Below are 23,808 nucleotides of genomic sequence, written 5' to 3' on the forward strand. Positions count from 1 at the left end.
CTTAAAAAAAATCATCTTAGCACTCAGAAAAACCAATTTTGCTGCTATTAGAATGCTCTTAACCTCCAATTTTCTATGGCGTCTTCACACTTTTTGATCTCACCTAAAAATCATATATATTTTCAGTAATATTTCCTCATTCTCTCCCAATATTTTTGTTAAAAAAAGCATCTTAGCGCCCAGAAAAAAAAGTTGCCTGCTATTATAATGCATTTACCCAGCAATTTTCTATGTCGTCTTTTCCCTTTTTGATCTCCCATAAAAATCATGTAACATTTCCGCCTTTCTCTCTCAATCTTTTCATTAAATAAAGACCTATAACCTTAGAAACCACTTCCACTATTTGAATGCCCGAATGCACAGCTTACACCCTCATTCTCAACCTTAGATCTAGTTCCGAATCGTGTAAATACATCATCTAAATGTTCTATAATCTTTGGCGTATAGCTCCCAACCTTGCACTCCTTTTCACACACACAAACACTTAGTTCACCCTTTGACCCATAAATATTAGATGCAAAAACCTCCATTCAATCTACCGACAAAAAAAAAGGGTCCACAAACCAATCCTCTAAAGCATGAGACCCTTTTTACTAACCTGGCATAAAGCCGTACAGACCCCATTAAATATTTATAAAATTTTGCAAATTGTTATTGTTAAGCTTTGGTGCTCGTTTACTTTTGCATGCTACTCGTACCACCTACAACCACTCGAACCACAGCAACAACAACAGCAGCAGCAGCATTCAACAGCAGAAACAAGTAAGAAGACCCCCCCATGCCACGTCCATGCCCCCGCCCAAGGGACTGGGAGTGGCCACAACAATTGGAGCCACATTTAAATACAAATTATAACACACACAAAATGCAGTAGAAAGTAGAACCCCAACAAGTTATGACTTGATTATGATAGTAGTAAAAGTTAGAAGGGCGCCAGCAAGACAGGTGGCCATAAAGACAGAGAGAGAGAGAGAGAGGGAGACAGAGAGTGGGTTAGAGCGGGGTAGACCGGGGTAGACCGGGGTAGACCGGGTTAGAAGCTTTTACTGCCACTGCCACTGACTTCTCCCCAGACATCCGCTCTATAAATGTTAGCTTCCGTTGAGACTTGAGCACCTCTTGCTCTGCCTCTCCCTCTCCCTCTCCCACTCCCACTTCCGCCACATGTGTGTGTGTGTTCACGTCTTTCAAAATGCTAAAAGACCACATAAATTTAGTTTTTCAATTTGCTGCAAGAAAAAACAGCACCAGCAAACAGCAGCAGCAGCAGCAGCAGTCGTGGGGAGCAAAGTTTATAAAAAATGCAAAAAATTAAACACATGCCACACCCATATTGCCACACCAGTTCGCCGCCACTCCGCCGAATGCCATACACGCCACTGCCACTAAAAAGTCTTGAAAAATGTTACACCATTTCCAGGTTTAGAGCAGATTTTACACTAGAGGTTTCTCACCGATGCGTAGGTGCTTTTTTTGTCATTCACACTTTTTGCAGACGATTTCGTAGGTAAAACCAGTCGACTCCAGTACAAGAGATGCTTTTACTGTAGGATTTCTAACGACTCTAATTTACAGGCTTTCAATTTTGCCATTCACATTATTCGCTTCAGATTTTAAGCCCAATTGCAGTCGGTATTTGATGCCATTCGCATTATTTCCACAGTACTTTGTGGGTAAATTCAGTTGAATCGGACTTAAAGCTGATTTTTCTAACGGTTTTCTAACGAAAGTAGTTTACCGTGATAACATTTTGCCATTCACATTATTCACTTGGGATTTTAAGCCCAATTACAGTCGGTATTTGATGCCATTCACATTATTTGCATAGTACTTTGTGGGTAAATTCAGTTGGTTCAGACTTAAAGCTGCTTTTTCTATAATTTTTCTACCGAAACTAATTTACCTTGATTACATTTTGTCATTCACATTATGCGCTTACGACTTCAAATGATTTTATGGCATTCACATTATTCGCTTAGGATTTTAAACCTAATTACAGTCGGTATTTTATTCCATTCACACTTTGGTAGGAAAATTCAGCTTGTTCGGAATCAAAGCTGCTTTTGATTCACTGTCATTCAATTTTGCCATTCACAATATTTGTAGGCAAACTCAGTAGGTTTTATAAGTCACATTTATACAAATCTTGGAATACTGTTTTTCTGAACAAAAAGTTACTCTAGTAAAATCAGTCGACATCTTTGTTTAGATCTGAATTGATAGATTCAAATACACCAGCAAAACAGCTCCGTAATTTTGTGCTAGTAAAAAAAGTTTCGATAAAATTAAATTTTTTTTGCAAAATAAAAATGGCTAAAAAGAATCAGGTGGAAGCAGTGCGTCGCGGCAACTACTACGCCATTCTGGATGTGCCCGAGACTTACACCAAGCCAGAGACTTCCACCAAGCCAGAGACTAAGATGACCCCTAAAATGGCCAAGAACCGGGACCCCAAAGCCGGCAAGGCCTTCAAGACTTGCACCAAGATCAAGGCCTTTGATGAAGGGCAACGAAAAGAACCCAATTACCAATCGCTATTGACCATATTGAACAAGTTCATCGCAGTGATGATCTTTTTCCTAGTAGTGGGCTGTCTGTTCCGTAGTCCCAGCTATCGCCCGAGCAAGTCGGAGGACTTCCCTGTTGAATGCTTGACCGCCAACCGCAAGATTCCATACTATATAGCCCCGAACCAGAACTGCTTCCCAACGAAACGGGAAATGGATGTCGAAGAAAAGTATCTGGACTCTTTGAAGGCTTCTTGCGTTGCGGAAGTTCATTACCGGGATGTCCTGTTGGCTCATGCAAACAGCCACAAGACACCGTCGTGCGACTGGCTGAACTCGAAACTCAACTAGGAGCAACTTGATATTGATGATTAATAATGTAAAAACGAATGTTCATGTTAATATGGTTTTGTTTTTATTTTCTGATATATTGAAAGGTAACTCCTGGGTTAAAGGGTAGAGATTTTGCCATTTTTACAGTGTCAAAACAAAAAATTTCGGTTCTTTTTGCTCGCTCACTCGGTATTCGATTGTCGGGTAGAGGGAAGAAGCTAAGAGCAGCTGGTGGCATGGAAATTTAACCTTTATTCTTTTGTAGTTTATGAAGTATTTAGAAAAGGCCCCAAGCCAAATCTTAAAGCATGTTCAAAACTCACCCAAAGCACACCACAATTTGAGAGCATGCTCTGCATCCAACCCAATAAAAAACGAAACCCAAACAAACCATCTATGAGACATTTACTAAAGCTATATGTTTCCTCAATTATTTACAGAGGAGCGGGTATGGAATCACGGCATGATTTGCTCGCTAAAAAACTAGAGAGGGAAATGCAACAACAACAGCAGCAGCAACAGACACAACAGCAGCAACAACAGCAACAGCAGCAGCAGCATCATCATGCAGCAGCAGCGGCAGCGCAGCATTACCATCAGCAGGCAGCGCAGCACCACCACCACCAGCAGCAGCAACAACAGCAGCAACAACAGCAGCAACAGCAGCAGCAACAGCAGCAGCAACACCTGAACCACCATCATCAGCATCATCATCATCATCACCATCAGCAGCAACAGTTCTTGATGACGCCGACAGCAACCTGACGATTCCATCACTATGGAACGCCGCATGCCACACATCTGCTGCAGCAGCAGCAGCAGCAACATCCGCCGCCGCAGCAGCAGCAGCAGCAGCAACATCATCATATCTACTCGTATGTGGTGCCGGCAGTCAGTCACATAGCAGCCTGATGGATGATGATCCACATTTGAGTTTGAAAGTTCATAGGTCAAGAAAGGAGCTCCCCCGCATGCAACGGATTCATGCGCAACAAAAGGAGGCAACAACAACAACAACAACAAAAACAAGAAAAAACTTTAGTTCTAGAACAAAGCAAACAAAAAAAAAACCATAAAAAAAACTATAAAAAATGAAAGAAAAAAAAAACAAAAAAGAAAGTTAATTTATAGACGAGGAGGAGGAAGAAAGCAGAGAGAAAGAAGGAAAGAGAAACCCCCGTAATCCCAGTTTAGTGAAATTTTTCGACAGAAGAAAAGCAGAAGAAAAGCAACAGCAGATTGTAGAGGAACCAAAAACAAAGCAAAGCAAAAGCAAAAACAAAAGCAAACAAATAAATAATGAAAATGTGGGAAAAACTTGTAGTAAAATATACAAAATATACGATAGATCGGAAAAAGCTGAGCGAACTACTTAAACTAAAGTTTAGACGATGATATGCCCCTTATAAACAAGTACATATATATATATATATATATACATATACATAAACCCCATATATATGTGTGTATATATTTATAATAAATATTAATTATATATAGCAAAAAAAACAAAGGCAAATGAAAAGCTGAATCAAGAAGAGTCTCTTTTGTTGAATTGATTTTATTGAAACCCCTCCCCCCAACCCCGTCTCCCCCCACCCCATCAACAAAAAATGGAATTGAAACATGAAATTTTATGATTTTCTTGCTTGATTTTTCCTTTTGGTTTTCAGCAGCTAAATAACAAAAAATATAAATATAAATGAAAATTAAAACAATTTAAGAAGTAAAAAAAATATATAATTATAGCTTAACCGAATGTGCCCTTTAAATAGCTCTCTTTCTAGAAATATAAAAACAAAATATGACAAAAAAAAACAAACAAATACAACAATGTATGGTAATAATTTGTATAATTATTAAGAAAGAAAGGAAAATTTTTCAGATGCAACAAACAACGAGTGTAGTCGATGATGTCATTACTGAAAGCTGGTTTCGCAAAACAAAAAACAAAAACAACAAAAAACAACAAAAATTTATTTGTTACAAAATGAATTTGAAAATTTACTCGAAATGTTGCAGGTGTTGCAGGTGCCGCCGCGCTGTAGTAAAGATAAAAGACTCGAAAAAAAAGCAGATTTTCTAGAAAAAAAACATAAGAAATGAAATGAAAGGACACTCTAAAACAAAACAAACTTTCCGCCCAAGAAAATGATTTAGGTTTTTTTTTTTTCGAGAATTTCCCCCGGACAAAAGGGGGGACGCCCTTCCTAAAGACTCTATTCCTAAACTACATTTCGAAATGCTAGAACAATCAAATCACATTTCAAAACCCAACCAACGATTTAGATGGGGGCGCCGAAAGAGCAGGGGAGATCGCAGAGATCGAAGAGGGAGAGAGAGTGGGATATAGCTTTGCAGGAAAAGGACGAGTAAATAAAATCAATTTACATATCAAACAACAACAAATTGTAACTAAAAAAATTTATAAAAATTAAACCTAAACTAACTAAAAAAAATAGAAACATTCAAAGGCAAAAAATGAGTTCGTTCAGTTTTTCTTTTTTTTGTATACGGTTTAAAATCTTTAAATATTTTACCAAAGTTGTCCTTAATAATTTAACAATTTGTTAAACAACAAAAACAAAAAATATACTAATTTTTAATGGTTTCGTTTTTAAGAATTTTTGTTAGTTTAAGGGTTTTTTTTAGAAATGTGACTAGACATACCAAAGGCATATTGGAGACAATTGTTAAGAGAAAAATATGTAAAAAACATGAACAATCGATTAATCGATTAATAATTGGTAACACACACATTTTATTCTTAGGTTTTCCTTGACGTTTTCTCTCTAACATTTTTTTAGTCGAATGTAAAACGCATATTCCGTCCAATTACATTTCTTGCTTTCCTCTTGCCCCCCCACCACCACCCCCTTCATCACAGCCTCGCGTTGGTAACAGAATACATCATCGGAAAAGTCTCTATCTATAAGTCTGTAACACACACACACACACCCCCACACACACACACAGAACAGATAGAAGTTTAAACAAAAAAAAACAAAAAATTAGTTAAAGGTTCTAGTGTTTAAGAGAGGGGTGGAGAGAAAATGTTTAATTATATTATATATACTAATGCATATCATAAAATTGCGCCTTTCAAAACAAACAATTTAAACAACAAATATTTACAATTAAACAGTAAGCATTAATTAACAAAAACAAACAATTAATAGAAGCTAAACAACAACAACAAAAAACAAAAACAAATATTTTCGAAATTAATTTTTAAGAATTAAGAAAAGCAATGGAAATGTATGTTAGTGTGTGCGTGTGCGTGTGTGTGTGTGTGTAAGGAAATTTTGTGTGCAATTTTCAACCAACGCGAACCCCCGCCCCCGCCCCCCGAGAGGCTTGATTTTTCAGACATTCTTCGAAACTAAACAAAAAAACTTCATGGCTACTATATAGATTTCCGATTTCTAGTTTAGATATCATCAGCAAAAAAAACAAAAAAAAAACAAAAACCACTTAGAACGTAAACTAAAGAATGGCATTGGAAAATGAATGAGAAGAAAAAAAACCTAAACTAAACAATATGAATTATGGGAACATTATATGAATATATATACACCACACATATAGTATATATACATATATATAAATATAGATATATATAAAAAACATTTTTGGGAAAACAACAACAGATACATATCAGCAAACAAACGGATAAAGCGAATGGATAAACGGAGGGAAGGATGGAAGGATGGAACGAAGGAAGATGAAGGAGTAAACTTTTACAATAAAAGCGATATGTTTTGATGTGGTTTTTAAACACTTTTTTAAAACATTGTAAGCATAAAAAGGCAGTAAAGCAGTTACCAAAAAAAAAAAAACAAAAAACAAAAAATATAATTGAAAAACAATTTAGTAATAGATTATGGAACTACTTACCAAGTAAAATGGCATAATAGTAGCTATAATAGAAAGACAGCAGAAAAAACATTAAATATTTATTGTATTTGTATTTGTTATAATTTTATCCCAAATATTGATTGCCTTATGTTTGCCTAAAAAAAATAAAACAAAAATAATATTACTAATCTCTAAGTAATTTATGTGTATTCCCCCCCGCCCCCCGAACCCCATTCCTACCCTAATAATATACGATATATCTTTTGTGTAGCCTTAACTTAGAAAACTTTTTCAATTGACGGTATTAATTATGCATAATAAAAACATTTATATTTTGTTCGTTAAACAAAAAAAAAAACAAAAACTTCCTTTTATTGTTTTAATTCTCAGAAACATACAAGATTAAAAACCTTTGAAGAAACGAATTTTAAATTAGTGAAAATTTTGAAAAGAAACCAAAACTATACAAAATACATATATACTATATATATAGATATATGTATGTATATGCAACTGTCATGTCATTCAAATACTAGAAAACGTGTGGCATAATATGTACTCATGGGAGGGACATTTGCTGTAAATTTGTAATACTATCTGCAGACATATATATATATAGTATATGTAGGGAATATAGGGAGTTAAGTTTAGAGGGAAAACTGATATCTGATATTGAATATTGAAAATATCAAGCAGAGAAAAAAACAACAACAGCAACACACACACAAGTCGAAAACATATCAAACTCGTGCCCGATTAAAACTATATATACACACACATATGATATATATATATACAACCTATATATATCTATGGAAAAGCAAAACAAGAAAGCAAGAAAATTATGAAATCTATTATCAAGGATAAATCACTCGAAAGTTGAGTCAATTTTTATCAGTAAATCATACGAAATAAATGCGTAATGGCGTAATGGAGTAATATTAAATATTAATATTTAAAAAAACAAACAAAAAATGGCAAATATTTGTCTATTTTGAGGCTCATTTATTTAGCATTTTCTGCAAAAAACAAAAACAACCAAACAAATTATTACTTTCTTTCGAAACAAAGGAAATCTTTTGCTAATAATGTAAAAAAAAACAAAAAACAAATTGATTTTTGAAGCAAAACCAACAAATAGCTAAATATTATTAAAAAAAAAAAAAAAAAAACTTACATAAAACAGTAACAAAAAACTCGTATATATATATAAATATAAATATCAGCCTTGTTCTTTATATATATATACATATATATATATATATTTGAAAAACAGTAAAAAGCAAAAAAAAAGAAACCATACAAAAAGAATATTAAAAAATAAATTATTAACTACTAAAAAAAAAAAAGTATTTAGCGAAAATATTGTATTTGTGAGTTTAAATGTATTGTTGCATACGAATTACCAAAATGAAAGCCGAACCACTCGATTGGCAGTGAAAGAAACCGATAAATGAGCAAAGAAACGATTGGCACGAACCGCAGAGAAACAAAGTTAAAAAGAGAGACAGAGAAATTAAATTACAAAAATTACAAATTACAAATGCAGATTATTTCAAATTATAAATAATTGTCACAGCAGCAGAAAGACAGACAGACAGAACACCCCCCTACCCTCTTCTCCCACACAAGAAATTATACAATTTGATAATGATAATATTTTCAAGCGATCGAAGAGTCAGAGGGAGGAAGCACAAACGACGTTATACACATGTATATCCGGGTCAATTGGGGACATGACGAAACAAAGCGCAGTTTGCTGCAGCAGGCGACAAATTATAATAATAATAATAATACAAATAATAAATAAAAACTTTAACAATTGTTTTGTGTAATTGTACAAGCATGGAATTTGTTGTGGCGACTCATCATCAATCACCTTGGGGTTCGGGTTCGGTTTCGGGTTCGGGTTAGGTTTCGGGTTTCACCTTTTGCCGCTAGCGATAAGTTGGGCTAAATATTTGCTTTGTTTGCGATTTGCTTTGAATCCCGCCCTATTGTGGGGGATATGGGGTGTATAAATTTCTTGTTGTCCTCCCTATAAGGCAATGGAATCGCCCTCAACTGAGCTCCGAAGTACCACAGAAATGTTTTTCTTGGACCAGAAATTACGTAATCGATAAATAATCAGTTACCGATGTTTATTATCGTTGGGATGATTATATGATGAATAAATGATTATTTATCGATTATATGTTTGAAAAATATTTTTAAAATATGTCTAATCGATTTTATTATGTTTACATTATTTTTTATCGAGTATATTGTTTTTACAAATTATTTATCGACTATTTTTTTAAAATGGTTATTTATCGTTTATAGATTATTTGTACATGATTATTCATAGATTATATGTATTATTTTTTCAATATTTAACGATTATCTTTTTTATAAGTGTTTTTTTATCAATTATATTATTTCCATAACATTTCTTATCGAATTATATAATTATTTACCGTTTATATAATTTTGACTTGATTATTTATGGTTTTCTAAAATTGATCAAGAATATCGACTTGGAACGTTTTCATAAATTTTGTTCCCATTATGCACTCCACAAAGGATTAAGGGGAGTCCCAATACTCGATTCTATAGGTCTCAGCCCGCCTCTTATCGCTCAGTTCCCAGATGACCCCAGATGACACACACACACACACTGTCGATAAGCGAGGAACACACCCAACAACGGGTCATTAGCATTAATCCAGTTCAGACTTAAACAAAGATAAAGGAATGGATTCAAACAGGAAGAGAACTCAACCTACCCTTTAGAGAGAGTGCGCTACCTGCAGCAGAGACAGAGAGAGAGAGAGGGAGAGGGAGTGCATGAGACACCCTGTTTGAGGGCAGCTGTTGATTTGGAATGGTTTCATTATCTGCCCGACAGACAGTCGTGTTCCGACAGAGCTATAGAGAGGTTGTAGGATGAGATCTTTGTGTGTTTTACTACTCCTCATTGGGATTTCTAGCCAGTGCTTGCCGGCCAAAGCAGATGGCAGCAAGAAAGTCTCCTGCAAGGATGAGCAGGGCAACGATGTGGATTGGTGAGTGTTTCCACGCACAACTTTCTTCGGGATCCCCTCTAAGATCTCCTCTCCCTCGTAGGTGGCACTTGTACAAGCTCCCCAAACATTACCAACAAAACGATCTGGGCAAAGATGTGAGTGGCCTGAGGTATCTGTATGTCACGAGCAACAGCTACGACAACTGGCAGCTGTCTGGCAAGAGGGTAGGCGATGCCGACTCCCTGCCCGCCCAGACGATCAACGCCTTGAATGTGGATCCCACACACACACTGCTGGCGGCCTACAACGATCAGTGGCCCAATGGCACTGTCTTAAGCACCGGCGGCCACGCCAAGGGTCTGGTGGGAAGCGATGGGGAGACGGGCGTGTGGATCGTACACTCAGTGCCGAAATATCCCACCCTGCCGGAGTACACGTACCCCACAACGGGGGAGCATTATGCCCAGAGCATGCTCTGCATCACCGTGAAGGCGGTGGATCTGGAGAAGGTCGGCCAGGTGCTGGTCTACAATGAGCCGCACTTCTACTACGAAAGGAATCCGCTGCTCCAGAGATCGGATCTGCTCTTCCCCAGCCTGGAGAGGGCCATGCACGGCCAATGGCGCACCGAAGCGCCCTTCCAGAAGGATCTGGAACTCCGTTCCTTGGACGGCAAGAAGTTCCGTTTGTTCGGCAAGAGCGGACGCGCCAATGTGGAGCTCTATGCGGATGTGGTGGCTCCTGCCTTGGATGTCAGCCTCTTTGTGGAGGCATGGCGCGATGGAGCCGGCAATCTGCCCAATCGCTGCGGAAGCAACGACAAGGTCTTCAACGTGGAATCGGTCGCCAATCTGGAGCTCTCCGTGGACTTCAAGACCACCCAGGATCACTCCAAGTGGGCCGTGTCCCGCCCCTCAGGCATTTTGCTGTATCATTGGCGTGTGGGCGGCGGCGATTGGATCTGTGTGGGTGACATCAATCGGCAGGAGACGCAACTCAAACGTGGCGGGGGCACCCTGTGCCACAAGAGCTCAAGGGTCTCGAATCTGTACAGGAATCTGGTGGCCAATTATGACAAGTGTGCGGAGGTGTAGTTGGGGAACTTAAAAATTATGATATCTTGTTCCGGAATAGAAGGAAACGATTGAACTCTATGTACTCCCATTATTCCGATTGTAATGTAAACAATTTTCAGATAAATATATATTTTATACATGGTTCTATCAAAAGACATCGTTTTATCCACTATTTTTAAAGATTTTAAGGCATAAAAAAAGAGTGTAAAATAAAGATCAATGGCTCTAAATACTGTTTCGGGCTTTTATGGGAAAACAATTAAAAACCAAAAATCAGTTACAGCTTTTTGTAATTTCATTTTATTTTTCGAGATTTAAAGAACTACTTTAATAATTAAATTAGATTTTTGTTTGGGTTTACAACATTTTATTTGATCTACTCTACGTGCCATCTACATGAAAATTACATGTGTCTGTGGCGACATCTGGCTCACATTCTGCCATGCTACCCCTAGCATCGCGGCGCATCACTGGCACCCTCCAGCGTTCATTTATGTTCCAAACAACTATCGATTGGGCTCTGTTGTTTAACAGCAGCAAGAAGACAACAATGAGTCTCATTCCATACACATTGTTGAGGCAACATTAATTTGTAAACCGTTTTTTGGTCAAAATAAAATACATAAAGGTAATTAAAAGTAGCAATCTTGTAGAAAATTTATTCATCAATCGTATAAAATTATGATGGCATGGCTTAATGTTCTATATAGCTGGTAATAGTCGACGGAACAAAGAATATGAGGAATTGGTCGGTTTTTTGAATCGAATTTGAATTCGCCGCAGTTCGCTTTTGCAACAATGAGTCTCATTCCATACACAAATGCTGCGCATTCCATACACAAAAGTTGCGGCAACATTTCCTTGAAAACCGTATTTTAGTCAAAATAAAATACATTAAGATAATTAAAAGAAGCAATCTTGTAGAAAATGCATTTATCTATGATAGAGCTAAGTGGGGAAATCTATAAAGCTTGAAATATAGCAATACCCGATTCGCCGCAGTTTCGCTTTTGCAACAATGAGTCTCATTCCATACACAAACATGTTGCTAATTCCATGCACACATACCCTGGGGGAAATGAATGTTATAGAATTGTGAATACGTTTGTCTTCCAAGGCTCAAGATATATACAAGATACTCATAATACACATGAATAAGTCAAAAACATATCAATTTGAGAAAAGGTCTTAATAAATTACGTTTGATCTTCATATAAAATTAGCGAAATAGGGTGTACAAAGGGCTATACACGCATCACGTCTTCAAATACCAGCAACATTGCGACTCTTTTTTTTGTTGAACTATTTCGTTTAACCCTTTTTTACAATAAATACAATAAAAGCAAGGATTAAAAACTATCCAATCTTGTAGAAAATTGATTCATCAATCGTATAAAATTATGTGGGCATGGCTAAATGTTCTATATAGCTGGTAATATTCAACGGAATATCAAAAACGAGGAATATGTAAAGTAGAACTTGAATACTTGAGGGTCGGACGGTATATTTTATCGATAAATCCGCGGTCACACTGAAGAAGAATCGCCAAAATAAATAAATATTGAGAAAAAAACAAATTTTATATAAAAAACGAATCGGGTGATAAGCGTGAACGATTTTCCCACCCACCCACAAACAGTAGGAATGTTTTGCTGCCTCCGCACCTGCCTCAATGGAGGACAATTGAGGAAACCGATGACAGCTGCCAGTCGCCTAAGAGAGCCCGACGTTCACCTGGATGCAGCGCATATGGGTATCAATAGATAAAAGATAAACCACAACAAAGAACTCTAATCATATAAAGTACTTCCCGAACAGGACCCGATGTCATTCTGCTCTCCCATCAGCTGAGGGTCACGGGCACTGGCGGCGTCCTGGCCACGGCACCGCTCGTCCAGTCCAAGTCATACTTTGAGGTGAAAATCCAGCAAAGTGGCAGCTGGTCCATCGGCCTGGCCACCCGCCAGACGGACTTGAGTAGGAAAAACGGTGGCGGTGATCGCGAGTCCTGGTGCCTGTGCTCCGACAATGCCACACGGCACAACGAAGAGGAATTCCGGCCCGTGGTGGCTGCCTGCACGACGCAGCCGCCCTCATCCATCACCAAGACCAGTGCCAATGGCATCCTCAATAATAGTGCGGCAGCGGCAGCGGGTCTCATTTCCATTGAAGATCTGCAACAGGAGGATCTGCTAATGACCACGGGAGTGGCCCCACCGCCAGATATGGGGGAAACGTTGATCGGGACGCCACAGCGTGACTTTCCCGACGAGGGTGACATTGTGGGCGTGGCCTTTGATCATGTGGAACTGAATTTCTATTTCAATGGCAAAAACCTGGAGGTTCCCTTCCGAAATGTGCGAGGATCGGCGCTCTTTCCCGTCATCTATGGTATGCTATGATATATCCTTAAAGATCTATTCATTTCATCATTGTTTTTCAGTGGGCAATGGTGCCATTCTGGATATCATTTTGGATAACTTTTCGCATGGCCCACCGCCTGGTTTTGAGCGCATTCTGCTGGAACAGTCTCTTCTTTAGATAGATCTTGTGAGAAAATTAGCCTCGTGGAGAACAAATTATTAACCAAAATGACAGCTAGATAGTGCGTTTCAGAATTATAAGATAGGCAAGAAGCAAAGTGGTAGTGAAGTGAGGAAATGACCCTTGAGGGCAGTTGAAAGAAGGAAAAGTGTTTGATTTTCAAAGAATGTTGAGATTTATATTCCACAAATGAGTATTCGTTGGCATTTTGTACTTAAATAATTCGATTCTTAAAGGAAAAACAGTGTGAAGCTTGTTTTTCTTCTCCTTTTACACACCTATGTATAATCTTTGTACATCTATCTTCCAGCACGCAGCTTTATCTATTGCATGGCTTGCTTATTTAAGAATGATATCTAGTCACTATCTTGTTAAAGCCTCCCCAAGGTACCCGAAAACTACTGTAAGTCTAGTATGCCCCTATATACCCCTGAGTACCAGGTACAAAAACCGTTTCTAGTTCCTTAAACGCTACCCAAAAGATCAATGTTTTAACTTAAGCACTAAATCTACTTAAAGATCTGTCAATTCTATACATAAACCTATTCGAAACCTATGAGTATTAAGCGAATAAGAGCTATAATTGTTTAAAATTCTGCCTAGAACTAATTTCCTGATCTTTACCCTGTCTTATAGTTCTGAAAATCACTCTCTAGCCCTAGCAGACTTCAAGTGTATAAAAAGTACAGACAAACCCTTACTAGTCCTCGAACAAACAACAAAAATCTATTGAAAACGATGTATTATTATTTGTTCGTGTGTTTTTGTAAATTATTTATATATGAAACCATGAAACCGCGACTGCTTTGTATTATACACACACCTTATATACTACTATATATCCCTCTTATGGGGAGCCTAGATCTCTCTACAGTTTCACACACATTCCCAATGGTCCAACGATGGGTCCTCTCTTACTTAATCGAGCACGGAAATACCTAACTAACTCTAAGAATTATATCTTATATCGATATCTGCTTTGACAAAAAAAAAACTGATTAATCCGCGCGCGGACAATAAATCTATGTTATGTATCTCCTTTTCCAACGATTTCTATGTCAGGGCCAGAAAATTAAAAAAAATAATACGGAATATATATAACTATTTGGATCTTCAAAATTTGACAGCAGTCGGAGATGATCTATGGCCGGAAAAGGGGAGATCATCCAAATCCATATTGGTCAGGCGGGGGTGCAGATAGCCAATGCCTGCTGGGAGCTCTACTGCCTGGAGCATGGCGTCATTGCCAATGGCCGTTTGATACAACAGCCGCCAGATGACTCGTTTCTCACCTTCTTCGAGTGCACCAGCCAGCAGTCTTGTGTACAGCCGAGAGTCGTGATGATCGACACAGAGCCCACGGTTATTGGTGAGTGTTCCGTACACTTTTTTGTACCTCTTTCATGGGCTTTTCCTTTTGCAGATGAAATCCGTACGGGCGCCTATAAGAATCTCTTCCATCCGGACACTCTCATCACTGGGAAGGATGACAGCGGCAGCAACTTTTCCCGGGGCTATAATCTGATGGCCAGCGAGCTGTTGGATCGCTCGATGAATGCCATTCGACGGGTGGCCGATCGCTGCCGGGGTCTCAGGGGTTTCCTGGTCTATCGGGCGATTGGCGGTGGCTCGGGCTCGGGTCTAGGGACACGCATCATGGAGAAGCTGGTGGAGGATTTTGGCAAGAAGATGACCATAGTGGAGTTTCTGGTGTATCCTTCGCCTTCGTAAGCGCGGAAAGAGTTCGGGTTTTTCCTTTTTTCTACATTTTTCCTTGCATCTTTAGGATTTCCCCCGTGATTGTGGAGCCCTACAATGCCCTGCTGGCCACACACTTCTCCATGGACTGTGCGGACGTGTCGTTTATTGTGGACAACGAGGCGCTGTATGATATCTGTGCGAATACCCTCAATGTACCCGCCCCGACCTACACCAACCTGAATCGCATCATTGGCCAGGTGGTGGCGGGTTTTACGGCCTCGCAGCGCTTTGGCGGACAGTCTAGCGTGAGTTTTCAGGAGCTGCAAACGAATCTGGTGCCATATCCGCGCATCCACTATCCGCTGATCAACTATGCCCCCCTGGTGCCGCACTCGCACGCTCAGTTCGTGAACATGTCGACGGCCCAGCTGACGGGGCAGTGCTTTCAGATGAGCAACCAAATGGTGCGCTGCAATCCCTCGCACGGCAAGTACATGGCCTGTGTGCTGCTCTATCGCGGTGACATTGCCACCAACGAGATCAACCTGGCGCTGGAGAACATCAAGAGGACGCGATCGTTTCGGTTTGTGGACTGGTCACCCACCGGTTTCAAGGTAGGCGTCAGCAACATGCCGCCGGCATACGTGCCCGGCGGCGATCTGGCGCCCACAAACAGCGCCTGCGTGGCCGTCTCGAACAACACGAACATACGGATCGCCTGGTGCCGGCTGGTCAATAAGTTCGATAAGCTGTATCAGAGGCGCGCCTTTGTCTACCATTATGTGGGCGAGGGCCTCGAGGAGGGGAACTTTGCCGAGGCCTCCGAGAATATCTGCCAGCTAGTCCACGATTATCTCGAGGTGGATGCCACGGCACCGAACTCGCGACGCGGCACCGACGCCGACGATGGCGGTTCAACGGGCTCCAATTGATGTTGTGTTCTTTCTCTTCCCCCAAAATATAAACCAAAATTTCACTGTGAACTAAAGAGTCTTCTTTTGGGTAATTGGCCGTGCAATTGATGGCTCGATGACTTCATCAAGTACAGTGCTTTCTGTTTGTGTGCGTTTGAGCCAAATTAAGTATTTATGGTTGCGGCCAAAACAAACATTGACCTGGCCCTGCAATTTGCGTTGCATTGACCTCCAGGCTTTTGGGGGCGTGTCCGGGCACAGGATGGCTCTCCGGGGTATAATTAAAATGATGGCAAGAAAAGCCCCCAAACCCCAAAAGGGCTTAGCACGTACCGAGGCAAAAGTCGCGCTTATCGCGATCGCACCCAGGGCAAGGTCTCCCCTCTCCCTCTTTGTCTGAGACGTGACTTACGCACGCTTAAAGCGCGATTATCGATGAAGGAACCCACCGAAAGCCTGCATGCAATATCCCCCTTGCTATCTGCCAAAGATCTTCTTTGGGGCACAGACCCTTCACTCAGAGAGAGGAGAGAGACCGCATCTTATCAGAGCCTCAACCTTTTGGTGTGGTCTTCGTCCTGCCTTGACCGCTATGTTATTATGAGATCCTTTGTCCGTGTGTTTGTTAACTGTTGCTAATCTTAAATTGGAACTTTGGGGCTTTTGCCAGCGTGAGAACCGCTGCGTGTGGGATATCCCTCATTTTTTTTTTTGGGACGGGGTGTTAATGAGCTAAAGGATATCCCCTGGACCACCTTGGTGCCTTGTCCCTAAATGAAGTTGTTGGCTAATAAAGCAATTTCCAACGAACTGTTTTTTTGGTTCTAGTGAGACGCATCTTTTGAAGGCTATGCGCTGGGGGGAGCAGGAGTAGGTGGAAATATCTAGTTAACTCTTTCGGTGGAACGACGGCCCCGCTCGCCTGACCTCCTTTATTTATGCACTAATCCGTGGGAAATACTCGCCCAGAGACACCTGGGGGCCGATTTATACCACAACACAATAAAAAAACAGAGAAACATTGGAGTGGAGAGGCCCGCACCCGCAACAAAGACACAGCCAAAGGAAAAATTCAATAAAAGTCGAGTAAGAGATGCCCTGCTTTGAAAGAAGACATGAAAAACCAACAACTTGTAGGAGTATCTGGTATTATTTTGTGGGTAAAATATTTTACAAGAGAGATTTTTCTATGAAAAGATCGATTTCGTAAGCAAAAGGTGCCATAAATTAATGGTACCTTTTAACAGAGCACCCTTTATTTCCATAGTTCAAGCAAATCCAGACATAACAAAGGAGAAGCCCATCTCTAGAGCTCAAATACCCCCAAAGCAAGCCCCAACAAGCTCTCCGAGTGAAGAGTACCCCAGGGGAGGGTAAAAATATGAAACAACCGTCGAGTGAATTAATAAAGCGCCTCACGAAGCGGCCACGCATTAAACGACACACACAAAAAGGCATTTACAAGGTATCCAAAAGCGAAGGCAGGAAGAGGACCCTCGGTCCGTCCACATATGCAACGTTCAACCAATAGATGCCACATGACTGACCAAAGCACCACTACAGTCTACTTTTTTCGTAGCCGAGGGCAAACATTTTGGAATTGCAATTTTCGACTTCATTTCCAGGCTTTCGTAGGCACCAGGCAACACCTACCGAGGCACCACAGCCACAGCTACAGCCACAGCCGGGCAGTACATCGGTGGGCGGCTAGGAGCTGAGGGATAGGAGTAGGAGCTGGAGCTGGAGCTGCGGCAGGGGCTGTGGCTGGGGCATAGGATACGCAGCAAGTGTTTCGATTTATGTTTTTGCGCCTCAGCCACACTTGTACTACGTACAACATGCCACAAGACACACAGAGACACACAGTGCTGCGGCATTTTCATTCAAAATGTTTAACCAGCCGTTCCGTTTCGTTCCGTTCGGTTCGGACCACAAGACCAGACCACTTGTTGCTCTTTTATTCATTCAATTTGTCAGTTTTGCACTAGCAAAACGAAAACCCAGTCCAGTCCAGTCCCGGTCCCCTTCGGCCCCCTCCGTCAGAGTCAAAAGGTTATCGCCACACTTGCTGCATTTATACAGCCTCATCATGGGGCAGGCATCATCATGATGATCATGATGGGGCGATCATCTCATGGTTATGGGGCATGGGTTTCTGTGTGCTGTGGCTGTCTGCTGCGGCTGTGTTGCACTCTTCTGTTGCATGTTTACATGGCAAAATTATTAGTGGGTAATATTTGTGAAATATTTGTTTTCTAATCTGTAAACACCAATCATATTAGCAATTTGAATATGACAGCGCCAGCGCTACGAAAACAGTAACAGCGCATTCTCTTGTTGTTGTCGCGGATACCCTTCTGTTGGTGGTAGGGGTCGATGGGTTTTCGGGAGACGCTTTCTTATTTGGGACCGGGGAAGGAAGTACTTTCTACTCTGTTAATTGGTTGTTTTCTTGGTTAACGTTGGTCCGGTTATGTTTTAGTAGGAACTGAGACATAATAATAGATAAATGATATGGTTAATTGGTGTTCGATAAATATCGGTAATATCAATAATGTACATATAAGAATAAAATGTTATTGATTTTTAGCGATTATGGGGAACGATAAGTTTCGACAATATTAAGAATATAATAGATTAGAAGTAAATATCGATAATTATAGGTTATTAGCGATTGGTGATTGTGGTTAAAATTAGTGGTATGAAGAATATATAATAATAAAAGAAAAAATTGATAATTATCAGTGATTAGTGATCGATATTTGTCGATAAAATGAACAATATGAAGAGTATATTAGATTAGACGGAAAAATTGATAATTTTCGGTGGTTCGATATAGATAATTTTTGATAAAATCAAGAATATATTAAAATAAAAGTAGATATCGATATTTATCGGTGATTACTGGTTGTGGTCAAGAATACATAAAATTTAAAGTAAAAATCGATAATTATCGTTAGTGATCGATAATTATGGATAAAATTATTAATATAATAAATATTTTAGAGTAATAGTAAAAATCGATAATTATCGGTGGTTGGTGATCGAAAATAAAGGATAAAATTAATAATGTCAAGAATATATTAGACTATAAGTAAAAATCGATCATTATTGTTGATTGATTGAGTAATCGATAATGGATTGATTTATAATTACCGATAATATCAATTATCTATATGAAATATTATCAAGATACCTATTTTTTTCATCAGGCCATAACCAAAATTATCGCAGGTATGCATATTCTATGGATGATATAGAAAGAATATATAGGAAATATAGAAGATTGATGGGCCGACTGACCACTCCCAAAAAGTGTACGAGATCTTAGCCTAGAAATCTTAATGTTTCAAGGAATGAAAGGATGGGACCTTCAAGAGCAGAGTCGTATAAGCCCCACACCTTTCAATAGGAAACTCCGTAAAGAAGAGCATCAGATATTTCTTTATCGAAAAGTATACTCTCTTCTTCCGTTTGTTGTTGTTGCTGTTGTGGTCAACGGTCAGTGGTGGCTTGTGGCTAGTGTGTTCGGTTATTATGCTGGCCCATTCGTTCATTCGTTTGGGTGGGTGGGTAGGTGGGGCGTGAGTTATTATCTATTCAATTGTTGCACTTTGCTGCTTCCTATTGCCTTGAGCCATTGCATGGCCATACCCTCCACTGAATCTCCTTTCCCCCCTTTCTTTTTTTTTGCAGTTATGAGTCGACTGCCATGAAATTTATGATAAATGCCAAGAGATCTGCAAACTTTGAATTCGACTCGGCTCGTTAGCCATCTCCCTACCCTGCTGTTGGATCGTTTACAACACTTTAAGAGGATTTTAGTGCCGCTTCCCTCCAGCCAGCATCCAGCACCGTTTGACTCCATTGGCAGCCATTAGCGAGGCAATTGACATACTCCTTGACAGACAGTCAAGTCTCTAAGTGCATGGAATTTATCATCATCCACTCATCGGTGGGGCAGAGGAGGCGTTTGCCAAAAATGGCACAAATAACGACATAATTTGCTGAAGATTTGGCCAACATCAGAGATCGGCAGCAGGCTCAACTCTGGCAGCAGGCAGCAGACAACAGGCAACAGTCTACAGGCAACTCTCTGGAAAACGACAAACGACATATGCAAATTGACTGTGAACGCAGACGACGCACAGCACAGTACAGCAACAGCCAAAAATGGTGTGCAAATCGTTAGGCCACTTTGTAAATGCACTGAAAGAAAGTGTGAAAACCTTAGGAATAAAGAGGCCATGGTGAAGAACTAAAAACAAGCTCGTTGGTTGAAATAGAAGTCAAATTCCAAAGGTTCTTAAGAAAGAGTAACATTTTAGCCTGTTTAAACTTCGGACGCGTCATGCAGCAGCACTCCTCGGTTGGTTTTGGCACTTTTATGCTTAACAAGCTTCTTCTTGGAGTCGTTTTGGTATCCCGTTCTCTTCTTACACTGACCAAAGCCCAAGCCACACTACAAAAATCGTTTACCAAGGTTTTTTTTTTTTAATAAATCCTCTTTAAACACTTTGTTTTCGCCCAGTGTGCCTTGCATAGATACTATATAAATAATTCAATTAGTTAAAGTAGAAATTAGCAACAGATACAACATTTTGTTAAAAGATTTGCCAATCTGACAGTCTTTGTTCTCTCGGGGGCCACTCACAGTAGCGACAGATGAGATCACCCACCCGTCCATCCATCCATCCATCCATCCAACCATCCAACCATTCAGTCAGCCACTAACCAATCGGTTAGATCAAATGGCTTTTTGTTTTGCAGTTTGACTAAATGCTTTATTGGCTCTCAGGTGAGAGAATAAATAGATGCAAAAAAATGCTTCGAATTTGAACTTGAGAATTCCATATTAAGTGCATTTTGAAATGGGAATCGGAGTGCCACTCCAATGGCACTGTGTGGCATGGTAATTACACTGCAACTCGGTCTGGCAAAAAAAAAGAGTCAAATTCTGCACTAAACGCAATTAATCAAGCCACGCGGGTCGTGCCTGGCCAAATGTTTTTTCCACTCCTAATGATGCCGTGGAGCAGCTCCGCTCCTCCTCCTCGCTTTTTGGCCTCCTGCCATTGCGCAAATATGGCTTGAGTCAAAGTTCAAGCAACGAACAAAAAAAACTGTGCTTAATGTCTCACTTATGGCCAAGAGACCAAAGCCAGTCTGGGGCGCGGGTCAGGCCTCCGTTGCGTGAGAATGTTTGAGGCTTGTGGCTTGTGGCCGGACGTTTGTCAAGCTCTAATTTGCTATGACTTGGTCACGTGTTGCCCAGTCTCAATATCTTGATGGATCGAGGCGTTGCGAGTGGAAGTTGTGCATTATATAGCCTGATAATTTGGCTTAAATGCGTGGCCAGGCACCAACTAATAGCATAGAGAGGTTTGGTCATAGATTTGGACTAAAGGATACCCTGATGGGGAGATTTTTTTAGAGGAAAGGAATATACAAACAATTAAATATCAAGGCAGAAAAATGTTCGGCTCTCTCGCTTCTTTGGCTTGGGACGATATGAGTCAAATTTCGGATAGATCAAGTCTTTATATATATTTCCACAATATCTGTGAGAGAAATACATAAAACAGACAAAAAACTATAAATATTTCATCTGAAAGATTAAATATTCCAAGACTGGGCGACAAGCCAACCCCTGGCTCACTCGCTGCGTTAACTTGCGATGATATTAATAAAACATCGAAGAAATATCAAGTCTTTATATATAAGTCCACAATATTTGTGGGTGAAATACAGAAAACACACAAAAAACTAAATATTCCATCTGAAAGAATAAATATTCGAAAACTGGGGGACAAGCCAACCCCTGGCTCACTCGCTGCGTTAACTTGCGATGATATTAATAAAATATCGAAGAAATATCAAGTCTTTATATCCAGTCCACAATATTTGTGGGTGAAATACAGAAAACACACAAAAAACTAAATATTCCATCTGAAAGAATAAATATTCGAAAACTTGTGACGATATGTGTTAAATATCGGAGAGGTTAAGTCTTTATATATAATTCCACAATATTTGGTGAAGAAATAATCAAAGTAATGAAGAGTTTGGGCACAAAATCTATCTTCCTGTCCATCTTAGATGTCTAAAAATAATATCTATATGCTCTTAACTCTCATAATCTCTTAGATGCCAACGGATACGGCTAGATCGTTTATAGATGTGGAAAAAAGAAACACTCAGCGTATGTTCAAGCGACTACCGTATATAATAACTGTCCAATGGTAGTCATTCCTAATCCTAATCAATTTTGAACGCCTCACGAGGCGTCATAAACACGCTCTCAACACTTGCACAGAGACAGAGTGAGTGAGAGAGAGAGAGAGAGATAGAGTACCAAAGTAATTTAAGCAGAAAAAAACATTTGCCAAAGTGTTACAATTTCCATTAGTTACAGTTATTTGGCCAAAACACATCAGAGAGTGAAGTGAGGCAAGAGACTCTTTCCACTTGCCACTTCCAACTGGGGCTGTGGCTGTGGCTGCGGCTGGGGCACAATTATCAACTTTTTTTGCTTTGATTACGATGATGGATTATAACACTTTGGCCGGCTGGTTGGACAGCCCAACTGGAGGCTAGAAAAACTGGAACATTTTTGCTTGAAAATTGAATGAGTGGAGGCTGCAGGGGCAGAGGCCGGGGCTACAACCGATTGGCTCCTTCCTTCCAAAACGAAATTAATTTAACAGCTTGACAGGATTATGCGAGAGAACAGGGTCAAACCAGAAGATGATTCCATGACCAATGGGCCGCTGACAGGCGGCTGGCCAACAGATTGGTCACAAGTCACAATCCCAGACAGAAGCTCAGAGAAGCCCTTAAGGCCATGGCGAATCGGTACCAGACCGAAGACCGAACACCGAAGACTGTAACCAATTAACCGAATCATTTAACACGTGCTCTGGGCATGGGCTTTCGGGGGCACAGGTGCAGCTGCAGCTAGAGATCTCCAATCGTCTCCTCTCCTCTCTGTATGTTTGTGCTAATTGAGCAGGAATCTATGACAAACATAAATGTATTCGGGGAGGAACCAAAGAACAGATAAGAAATGTAAGATATCTACATGATCGAAGGTTGGGATACACTTTTAAAGACTTACATTTACTCATCTGTGGGATATAGAGCTTCAAATAGTTATAGCCTTGATGATCAAAGGTTCTTGGCAAACCTTTAAAGAAAAGATATGGTGTTGGGATTTTATTAGTATTTTTCAGGAATATATCTTTGTGGAATTGTGGAATAATATGTCGAAAAAAAAGCTTCCGTCTTTTTGGGTTTTTGGCTAAGAAAATGTAGATGTGCATAGAAGAAAACGTTTCTAAATAAAGATCTTTGAATAGCATAATCTTAAGCACAATATTCTCTCGATTAAGGGACCTTTGCTTTCGGTTCTCCAAGGATATTTCTATGATAAAGAAGTTATATTCTATTCAAACTTTAAAGATTTACAGAGAAGATCATTTAAGAGCTTTTTCTACAAATTCCTTGGCTTATCTTAAGCCCAAAAAGTACATCTGTATTCCATAAATCTTAATCCTGCCAAAAACCCAATCAAACTTCGATTACCCTGCTCTTACACCTGAGACTCACCGTAGAAGTCGGCTTAACGATCATTGACTAGACCATTTGCTATATAAAGTGGCATATGCAAATATGCCGACGATTGGCAACCGGGACATGGGGGGGAATGGGGGTAGAACATGGCTACTGGCATCGGCAAACCGACTGCCGCCGGCCGATTAATCAATGATAAATCCGAAATAGATAAATGACCCAGGCACATGGCAAAAGAAATGTTGTGTGGTCCCCCTTCAAAAGAACTGATCACCTGCTGCCCATTGGGCTCCTGTTA

General features: G+C 40.0%; 4 protein-coding genes across 4 annotated transcripts in view; all 4 read left to right on the top strand.

The window, feature by feature from the left end:
• The window catches only part of cpo (couch potato), a gene marked incomplete at its 5' end in the record, with an annotated part of 75,416 nt that extends 72,032 nt beyond the window's left edge, over positions 1–3,384 (top strand). The window contains 1 exon segment of the mRNA XM_033381134.1: positions 3,281–3,384. Within this exon segment, the coding sequence (XP_033237025.1) occupies positions 3,281–3,307 (27 nt within the window).
• A 6,194-nt stretch (positions 3,385–9,578) lies between these two features.
• Positions 9,579–11,006, top strand: DNaseII (deoxyribonuclease II). Its single transcript, XM_001359912.5, has 2 exons — positions 9,579–9,742; positions 9,804–11,006. Exons 1-2 carry the CDS (start codon positions 9,624–9,626, stop codon positions 10,795–10,797), a joined length of 1,113 nt encoding a protein of 370 aa, XP_001359949.3. The 5' UTR covers positions 9,579–9,623; the 3' UTR covers positions 10,798–11,006.
• A 1,296-nt stretch (positions 11,007–12,302) lies between these two features.
• Positions 12,303–14,357, top strand: LOC4803164 (SPRY domain-containing protein 7). The gene is made up of 3 exons (XM_001359913.4): positions 12,303–12,532; positions 12,598–13,170; positions 13,223–14,357. Exons 1-3 carry the CDS (start codon positions 12,424–12,426, stop codon positions 13,318–13,320), a joined length of 780 nt encoding a protein of 259 aa, XP_001359950.1. The 5' UTR covers positions 12,303–12,423; the 3' UTR covers positions 13,321–14,357.
• On the top strand, positions 14,330–16,007 carry LOC4803165 (tubulin alpha-8 chain). Its single transcript, XM_001359914.4, has 3 exons — positions 14,330–14,692; positions 14,747–15,050; positions 15,110–16,007. The coding sequence occupies exons 1-3, from the start codon at positions 14,467–14,469 to the stop codon at positions 15,954–15,956; spliced, it is 1,377 nt and encodes a 458-aa protein (XP_001359951.2). The 5' UTR covers positions 14,330–14,466; the 3' UTR covers positions 15,957–16,007.
• Positions 16,008–23,808: the final 7,801 nt, after the last annotated feature.

The sequence above is a fragment of the Drosophila pseudoobscura genome, chromosome 2, assembly GCF_009870125.1.
Source record: "Drosophila pseudoobscura strain MV-25-SWS-2005 chromosome 2, UCI_Dpse_MV25, whole genome shotgun sequence".
Lineage (NCBI taxonomy): Eukaryota > Metazoa > Arthropoda > Insecta > Diptera > Drosophilidae > Drosophila > Drosophila pseudoobscura.